Source organism: Schistosoma mansoni, chromosome 6 (genome assembly GCF_000237925.1).
Source record: "Schistosoma mansoni strain Puerto Rico chromosome 6, complete genome".
NCBI classification, from domain to species: domain Eukaryota; kingdom Metazoa; phylum Platyhelminthes; class Trematoda; order Strigeidida; family Schistosomatidae; genus Schistosoma; species Schistosoma mansoni.
In genome coordinates this window covers 19,214,658-19,224,926 of record NC_031500.1, presented here as the reverse complement: position 1 = coordinate 19,224,926, position 10,269 = coordinate 19,214,658, and the positions used below count along the sequence as shown (strand labels likewise).

At 35.0% G+C, this 10,269-nt stretch overlaps 1 protein-coding gene and 2 non-coding genes across 3 annotated transcripts in view; 1 reads left to right on the top strand and 2 right to left on the bottom strand.

Moving 5' to 3' along the window:
* On the bottom strand, positions 1 to 72 carry Smp_tRNA_01436_Pseudo_TTG.1.1. Its single transcript has one exon. It is a non-coding gene (tRNA).
* A 265-nt stretch (positions 73 to 337) lies between these two features.
* On the bottom strand, positions 338 to 410 carry Smp_tRNA_01095_Pseudo_TTG.1.1. The gene has a single exon. It is a non-coding gene (tRNA).
* A 4,482-nt stretch (positions 411 to 4,892) lies between these two features.
* Positions 4,893 to 10,269, top strand: part of Smp_164020 (hypothetical protein) — a gene marked incomplete at both ends in the record, with an annotated part of 33,120 nt that continues 27,743 nt past the window's right edge. Inside the window, one exon of the mRNA XM_018798517.1 lies at positions 4,893 to 4,902. Coding sequence (XP_018653451.1) covers positions 4,893 to 4,902 — 10 coding nt within the window. The remainder of the gene's footprint in view (positions 4,903 to 10,269) is intronic.

Here is a 10,269-nt window from a genome sequence, read left to right as displayed (position 1 = left end):
TGTTTACTCTGGGACTTGAACCCAGTATCTTCCGCTTCAAATGCCGTCGCTTTATCCACTTAGCTTCGGAGTCCTTATAGCCACTTGCTTGTGCAATGGGATGAAGTTTAAATTTATTTAGTATTGTTTGTTTGAATCTTTCCATCGATGTATTAGGACTGCAACTGGTCAGTCTCTAATTGGCATATGTGCATACTGTGAGTATTGCTTCGATACAGCCTTAATTCACAAGCGTTGTAGGCAAAGATGGATAGTGGCTAGCAGTGGAATCCAGTTTGACGCGCGTTTTATCCTATTTTGGACTCATCAGCTGGATGTACCTGCATCTCAGAGTTGATGTTCTCTCTGGGACTCGAACCCAGTACCTTTCGCTTCAAACGTCATCGCGTTATCCACTTAGCTATTGAGTCCTGATAGACACTTGTTTAACATTAAAATTGTTATTGGATGATGAGAGTAAAAGAGTAGATAGAAAAAGGTGTTATAGCCTAATAAAATAAAATAATATAATATCAATCTATGATATTATTAAGTGTTTCTCTGATCTCTTTTCCCCGGGACTCGAACCCAGATCCGTTTGAGTAAACACCAGCTGACAAGTCTCAAATAGGAAAGAACACGTATCCTGAATTCCATTACTGTCTATCATTCATCTTTACTTATAATGCACGTGACTTAAGGCAATATCGAGACAATCCACACAAGATTCATATACGCCAACAAGAGACTGATCAATTGCAGTCCTAAACATCAATAGGTAGATACAAACAAATAATATAAAATGAATCAATTTTTATGTTTAGTAATCAGACAATTCCAAATGGCATTACGAGACAATCCCTTACTTGGAATCCTGAAGGGAATCAGAAAAGAGGAAAGCCAAAGAACACATTACGTTGGGAAATAGAAGCAGATATGAAAAAGATGAATAGTGACTGAGAAAAACTGGAAAGGATTACCCATGACAGGGTTGGATGTAGAATGCAAGTGGGCTGCTTATGTTCCTCCACGAGGGGTAACAGGCGTAAGTAAGTAATCAAACAATTAAATGATCAGAAATGTAGATTGTTGTGAACTGAAACCAAAAGTAACTAGGGTAACTGTTTTGTTTCTATATTATTTTATTTATTTACTAATCACTATTTGATCGATTTAATATTGAAGGTTAATGATTTAAAAATGGATTCCTATGTCCCAATGAAAGCTATTTGTTATAAATTCAATATGTCATGGAAAGACATTTTTTTTCATTATTGATTAGGTAATTAGTAACTAGAGTAATTAACTTATTTGTCAAATTATGATGTCTATATCATAGGCCTTTTTAGCTCTATGGAAGTGAAGTAAGATACAACATTTGAAGTTGATTCTAATCAAGTAAATAAACAAATGAGATATTGAGATATACTAGAGAACTCTAATTTGTGGAGACTATGGTATTTTCATTGTTGAAGTCACAAATTGATCTTTGCTAGACTACTGATAAGTTTTGTTGATTGAACGCTATACTCGGATCCTAAGCTATTCTCGTGACCCTCAAGCTAGAACTACACAGCGACTTGAACACGAGAGAAAAGGCCCAAAATATACGAGAAGTACTTTACTCCAAAGGTTCATTTATGTACAGAAAATATAGGGTTTTTATAGTATTTTAGAAGTTCTTGGGTTTTCCTGAAAATTCTGGGATGCTACTAAGTAGCAGTGGAGTAATCAGTTAATCAGAAACTCTATATGTGACTTCTCACTTTCGTGATATTTCTAGCAAAACTTCTAATCAAACGCTAATTGGATAAAATGCTTCTTAATGTTTCCTGAGCTTGTCATATCTGTGGCAAGAAACTTTCTGGATCATCTCAACAACTACCACCGTAAACCTGGAAACACTAGAAAGCTGTTTCGTTCTAGTGAGGCACTGATCAAAATTTTGAGTTCATGAACATTGTTTGATGTCGGTTCGGTGATCTGAAGTTTAAGCGTAAAATCGAAATTCTTGGGTTCAATTCTCATCTGCAGGGTCGTGTATGTGCACTCCGGATGAGTCCCATATTAGAACAGATAGGTCATCCAGTTCTTCCAGGTTTTCAGTAGTGGTTTATCCAAGATTTGTTCCTGATTTCAATCGTTAAATCTGTCTTTAAACAAATAAAATGAAACTATATTATACACGTTTCTTCAAGTGAATTTGAATATAAGAATTGATCAGTTTATCTAATTGGGACAGACACATCTTTCATATTAGGGCTTTCATGGTTCTTATTTGAGACTGTTCAAACCGTTTCCTCTGATGCTCCATGTAGTCTTCTAATTGTTCGAAAGAATTGTTCTCTGTCACCAATAAAACGATCGGCAAGTTATCTGATCTATTTAGCTGTTTCGGAGTACCAGAGACCTTAGTGACCGATAATGTCTCACGTTTGATTTCAGAGTCATTCAATCACTTCTGTAGTGTGAATGAAATAACACATCCACGCTCTCCACCCTATCATCCTCAATCAAATGAACAGGCAGGACGCTTTGTCGACACCGTTACAATAGAATTACTGAAATAGGAAGACAATGACACAATAATTCAAGTAATTACAAAATTCTTAACAGTTTATAGAACTATTCTAGACCTCACTGTTCCAGATGTAAAATCCCCTGCCGAAGTCATGTTCGAAAGAAGGCATGTTGCCACCTAAAACAATGGATGGTCACAAACTAAATCAGAATGTCCGAAGTTTTAATGTGAGCAATAAAAATTATGAACACCTGTGTTTTTTGCACATTTTTTTTACATTTTTTCAATAAATGCTTGTTTTGATTCCTTCTGTCTTTTGATCTGTGACTGTGGGATTCTTTCTCGTTTAAGTACCCATAGCCGTATACCGTATAAGTCACAATCAAATAGAGGACATAATAAATATGAGATAGTAATCAAAGATAGATGTCATAATGGTTTCAAATCATCTCTACGAGTTGTAATCGGTTATTGATTGACGTTATCGTTTCTAATCAACACTTAAAAGTAAGAACTACCGAATTATCTAGACCTCAACCAGTTCTAGTGAGAAGTCGTGACCAGTGGAGGTAATCCATGTCAGGTAGAGACAGGTATCTACCTCAGTACATTGGAAGATGGTCACGCGATTTCGTAGATTGGTTGAAGTTAGACATTAACACCGGTGGATGACAACCGACTCAGTGATCTATCGGTTAAGTGCCCTGGCGCGAGACTGGTAGGTCCTGGGTTCGAATCTCGCGAGGCGGGATCGTGGATGCGCGCTGTTGGGAGGTCCCACAATAGAACGAAACGGTCGTCCAGTGCTTCCAGATTCGATAAACACTAAAGATTAATGAATCATTCATTTGATCATTAACATGATGTGTAATTTACATTGTACAAACATACATAACATAAGTCAATTTAATAGTTGAATTTATGAGTCAATCAAAACTAGACTACCATCAAAAACCTGAAAGCACAAGATGGTAGATTGGTTGAAGTTAGACAATAACACCGTTAGATAATGGTTCAGTGGTCTGAATGTTAAGCGTTTGCTCGCAAACCTGAAGGTTCTGGGTTCAATTCTCGCCTGCATGGTCGTGGATGCGCATTGATGAGGAGTCCCATACTAAAATGAAAAGGCCGTTCAATTCTTCTAGGTTTTTCATAGTTGTCTAGCTTTAATTGACTCAAATTTAACTATTAAAATCACTACAATCTCCTATAATCTCCATTCTAAAAATATTTATTTACTTACGCCTGTTACTCCTCATCGAGAAGCATAGGCCGCACACCAGCATTCTCCATCCAACTCTGTCCTAAGCCTTCCTTTCCAGTTCTTTCCAGTTAACATTCATCCTTTTCATATCTAATTCTATTTCCCGCCGTAATGTGTTCTTTGGCTTTCCTCTTTTCCGCTTCCCTCCTGGATTCCAAGTTAGGGATTGCCTTGTAATGCACATTGGTGATTTCCTTAATGCATGTCCTATTCACTTCCAACTTCTTTTCCTAATTTCCTCTTCAGTTGGAAGTTGGTTTGTCCTCTCCCATAAAACGCTGTTGCTGATAGTATCCGGCCAATGAATATTGAGTATTTTGCGTAGACAACTATTTATAAATATTTCTACCTTCTTGACGATGGTTGTAGTAGTTCTCCACGTTAAAAATATTTCGGGGTTTAAATAAAGGTTCTTACTTTTAATACTACTACTACTACTACTACTAATTATACGATACCACTAATTACAGCAATGATATCAACAACAACAATATTATTGTTACTATACCTGAAATCTGTTAAATCATTAGGTAAGCAAACAGTATGATATGTGTGTGTTTATACTCTCTTCTGACTGGTTAATAATTCATTTGAGTTACATACACACCCTCACACACACATACATGTAATTTCTATGCATATCCATATATATATATATATATATGTATCTATGTGAAAACTAATGAATATCATCACAAATGTCCAAGTTTACTCTTTGCATCCCAACACCATGTTGACTCCTCTTGTCTTTTCTTTTCTTTATATAACAGTAATCAAAATGTGGGTGGGTGGAGGAGATATTTGATATACTACAAAAAAAAGAAATCGATTTAATCCAAGAAACCATGGAAATAATTTTTATTATTATCTAATCATTAAATTAATTAACACTATTCATATTATTTTTAAAGAATTTGATCAAATTATTAAGGGTAGCAACAAAAAACAAACAGAAACAAAAACGGGAACAAAAAGGGAACAACAAAAACAAAAAAAAGAAAATCAGAAACAAAAAAAGAACAACGAAAACAAAAAAACAAAAAAAACATCATTGGGATTGAATCTTAGTAAAGTGTTACAATAAACACAATTCATTGTCAACTATTCATTGATTCATTTAAAGGAATAATGGGTTCAGGTAAGTTATTTATTACTTAAATGATTTGTTCATGATCATAATAGTATATAATGAATATGTATTAAATGATTAATCATTCATGAAAGTATGAATCAGTTGAAGCTAAACCATTAAGGAAAACCTGAAAGCATTGGATGACCGTTTCGTTATATGGTGGGACTCCTCAGCAACTATCATTATTCGTGAAGTGGATTATTCTATGTTTAGAAGTTATTAGAAGTTGATATAAAGATAGTATTAACGTCCTGAATGTATAGAATCTTTTAATGTTTAGTAATATGAAATTCAAATTAACCGTATGTGTTTTTGGGTAGTTACTCATTGAAGACAATGGTAAACAGTCGAGTAATATTGTAAATTGATTGAAATTCGACACTAACAACGTTGGATACTAGTTCAGTGACCTACAGGTTATGCTTTTGCATGAGAGAACCAAGGTTCTGAGTTCGAATCCTAAGTGCAGATATACATTACTGAAGAGTCTCATACCATTTAGTGCTTCCAAGTTTTTAATGATGTTCTAGCATTGATCCATTCATGATATCAATCTAAACGACTAATAACCTCCATTTAGAGTGTTATCTATGTTGGTATGGGATTTTTTCATATCAAATAATTATCTTGTCTTTGAATATTTGAGAACCATTCTAACGATTAAATTAAACCAATTAAACACAAGTCAGCTACTATCGATTAGGATTTTGATATGAACAAAACATACTTTATGATTTGGTTGTTTGGCTAATTAAAACTTGGGTGTTCTGGGTTCGAGCAGTAGTAAAGTACTAAGTAGTTACACTACTGGTGAATCCGATACTAAGATGAAATGGCTTCCCTATACTGTTTGATTATCATTCTGATTCTGAAAAGGGTTAAACTATCAGCCTAGCTGTACCTTATTTACTCTTTTGTGTTTACCACTTGAGTAACTTACTTATCTTTATTTTAACCGTAAGATTAAAATTTAAGATAAAGTTAGTATATATATATATATATATGCGTGCCAACCACTTGTGTAGTAGTCTTCTGTATACATTTAAAGTTAATTGAAGGATTTTATAGCACGGATCATTATGAAACCTTCGAAATTCACTGTTTACGTTTGATCAAGTCTAATTCACTGATCATGGAAACTAATATTTATGGATTATCCCAATTTCCGAACCCTGAATAATCTTACTTATGACACCAAGTTATGATGTAATCAGTAATGAACAAGCATATTGAAATCAATCCAATCAGAAAAATTATACACAAACATAGGAACTTAAATCAAAATAATGAGAGATACAACCAAAAGACAGATTTAAGATCAACAAGAACCAATCAACATCGAGATGTACAGGACAAGCTGTGAACTATATGTGGAGAAATTCGAACACTTCACTTCTACACGAAGTTTTTGCTAATGATGTTGTTCAGAAGAACGATGAAAGCTCCATGACCAAACCATCCAGCTCAGAGGATAAAACTCCATCAAAGTTATTATGTACTGCATAATTCAAAATTTTATTCAGTTTGATTTGGAAAACTTATTCAGACAGCTTAATTCTAAGCAACTACTAAATAGTGATTCCCCATGGCAATAATGGATATTCATTGAAACAGATTTGTTTTTTAGTAATGAAAGGTTGAGATAGAAATTGTTATAATTTATATCAGAAGGGATTTTTATTGAGGATATTATAATAACTTTAATAGTTGAGAGCATGAGTCAATTGAAGCTGGTCTAGAGGTTAAGCACTGAGGCGCGAGACTGATAGGTCTTGACTTCGAATCCCCCTAGGTGGGATTATAGGATGCATACTTTTGAGATGTTATAATCTAGTCAATTATTTGGTCTAGTTTTCTTTCTTCTCATCTTTTATATTCTTATAGTTTTCTTAAATCTATGTATCCAGAGAATGTTCAGGAGATAGTTCTTAATCTAGTATCTATGTTATCTAGTATTTATGATTGAGTTGTATCTATGCTGTTTGAGGTAAATCATGTTTCATAATAAAACATTACAGCTGATCACCTATGATGTCTAAGTGGTGTATATAAAAGAAAACAGAATATTTTAACGATTATTTACATTTATTTCAATTGTTGTCAACATAAAATTCATGGTAGAATAAATTAGTTGCTAAGGTATAAATAATTTATTAGTGAATGTGCTCAAATGTTAAACTTTTGTATTTCTTCAATGAATTGACTTGTTACAGAAAAGTTTCTCAGTCAGTTAGTCAGCTACAACGTAGGACCAGGCACACATATGCATCGGTCCAAATTGCCATACCTCGTTAGTACAACAAGATGAACACCGGATTCATAGAAATAGTTAATTCAGTGGTGGTAGTATATAAAAGAAAGGTTGTATATAAGGATATAGTACAGGGAGAAAGGCAGATATGAAGCAATTTTAATCTCAAGGTTTAAGGGAAGATAAAAAGCGTATACACCTACGCCATTTTGATTGATCATGAGACATGTCACACACAGTCTCCAACCATTGGTTAGGATAGTCACGCGGACCCCAACCAGGTAATCTGCAGGTAGTCTGTATCTACCAACATGGCTTAGACTAGAAGTTAGTGACTTCAAGCACTGATGCCACGTTTTGGTTTGGCCGACCCTAACTCTCTTCCAACCATCCCCTACACTAGTCAACATTGCGCGTTGTGGCAATCGGTGTTCAGGCATATGTAACACGTGGCCCAATCATCTCAGTCGATGAAGATTCATCATCTCATCAACTGATTTACCATCATTCCCTAATACCTTGTGTCTAACCTCACTATTACTTAGCCGGTTATCCCAGCAGATGCGAGCAATATTTCTAAGACATCTGTGGTCAAATACTAGTAACCTACGAGTATCTTCTACTCTTAATGGCCACGCTTTGCAGCCGTAAAGTAGAACAGAACGAACTGCTGCACAGTATACTCATCCGTTAATTGATAGATGGATATCTCGTCTTCGCCATAGGTGACATGAGTTGGCAAAAGCCAAACGAGCTTTTTGAATCCGTGCAGAGATTTCGTCAGACACTAACCCATTAGGGATGATCAGACTTCCAAGATAAGTGAAGTTGTCGACGCGTTCGACTACTTCACTCCCTATCCTTAGTTCGGGTGTTGACGCAGGCCAGTCCTGGAGTAACAATTTACATTTACTGTATTCATCTTATTCTAAGCTTCATGTTGACCTATAGATTATTATTATACGATTTATTGTTCAGTTTATTGATTACAGTGTCCCATATTCACAATCACTTTTTGGTTTGATCTTGTACAAATGTCATTTTCTATTTTATGGTATAATGTGTTCCGTTTGGTTAGTATATAAACTAAGTATGTATGAAATAAAGCATTCACATTGTGGAAGCTGTTACTAGTGTTTTGGACTCAACTGGAAGGGCTAGATAAGAGAGAGGACCAATAAGGACGCTAGACTGCTTATATCTATCGATACTTCAATTGTTTTGCACAGTGCTAAGATTGTATAAGTCATATCCCGGGTTTAAAGTCATAACATCTTTGCTACCACATGATTTCAATGTGTATCAAATGTCTTATAACAGTAAAATCTTCGTCAGTTTTTATCTTTTACATTTTATTGTAGTAATCGTTGATTACTAATTAATTTTCATAGTTGAAATCATTAGTCAATTGAAGCTAGACTACCATGTAAAACCTCGGAGCACTGGACTTCCGTTTCGTCCTATTATGGGACTCCTCGGCAGTGGGCATTCACGATCCCGCACTTGCGAGATTCGAACCCAGGACCTACTAGTCTTGCGCCGGAGCACTTAACCGATAGACCATTGAGCCGGTTGGCATCCAACAGTGTTAATGTCTAAATTCAACCAAAACACGGTATTTGAGCAACCGTTCACCAATTGTCATCCAGTGCTTCCACGTTTTCCATGGTGGTCTAGCTTCAATTGACTCATGATTTCAACTATGAAAATACCGAAATCTTCACAAAACCCCTTCTGAACTAGTGAATTAACTGACAATACAAATACGTTCTGGTGTGTCAATCAAGTACTATTTACTAATTCACTGATCATATTACAATATCAACATTTACATTATCATTTATAATATATTATGTAAATCAATGAATATGAAAGAATATTCGTTCAAAACAAGTGAAACTCTGATCATGATCCGATCAATATTAGATCATCATTAAAAAACCCTGCGAAATCATTCAACTATCATTACATGTTAGTTCATTTCGTATTTGTTATAACTGTAGCTGAGTGGATACCTTGTTAACGTATGACGTGATAAGATCGCCAATCAGAGAGCAGCGAATTATCGATGTGAACAGTAACACACGAAACCTGTACGAGTAGTCTAGAGTACGTATCGGTCCTGCTTTCTGCCTAGCTCAACCAGTTAAGTCCAGAATACCAATCTCAGCCTTTGCGGTATGAATCATTACCATTTCAAACATACTGAGGTTATATACCAATCAAACAGGCCACATCGTACCATAAAATAAGAAACAATATTTGTACAAGATTCAGCCAAATGTGGCTGTGAATAGTGGGAACAGTAATTAATAGACTAGGGATAACTCAAGTATGGTAAATCGTACAGTAATAGTCTATGGGTCAAAATAAAGCTCATGATAAAAGGAACATGAATATGAATAGTTTAGTTATTGAGCGATTATACGATAAACAAATATACGCATAATATTGGTCCATAAATAGATCCCAAAGTTACCATTCACCATTGTTATCGGGACATAGGAGTATTGTTTACTTAGATCTTCTTATTTCATCTAAATATGAAATTCATAACATTCATTGGCCAATTCATGATCTGGATCAAAGAAACTTAACAATTTCTATACATAACCTTATACTGAAAAAAACAAACCAACTATACAGAGAAGTATATGTGTTTTGTAAAGGTCTTAATGATATACCACTATGGGATTTGAATCGACAATTGCATCTCTGTGCTAATGTCGTATGGCAACTCGAACTGATATACGTACGTACGTACAAAGTTCTACGTTGTAACTGACTGAATCAATGATATTTATATTTGTATGGTTTATATAAGAAATGGCAATTAATTTAATCAAACAAAGGTATTTGCATTTCGTAAATCAATATTTTAAATCATTAAAAAAAGAAACATTCTAAGTTCAAGAATGATGATTTCAATATTCTGTCTATTCCCCCCCCAAAAAAAAGAAAAAGAAAAAAGAAAAGAGAGAAGTAAGGTGGTGGTTGGAGGTGGTCAACAGGAAACCCTGGACCCGGGTTTCATGCTACTTGGCACTAGTCAGCAAGGTGTACCTGTAATCTTTGAGGGAACTGATGCTCCCTGGCGGATTCGATCCCTTGCTGACGAGTGC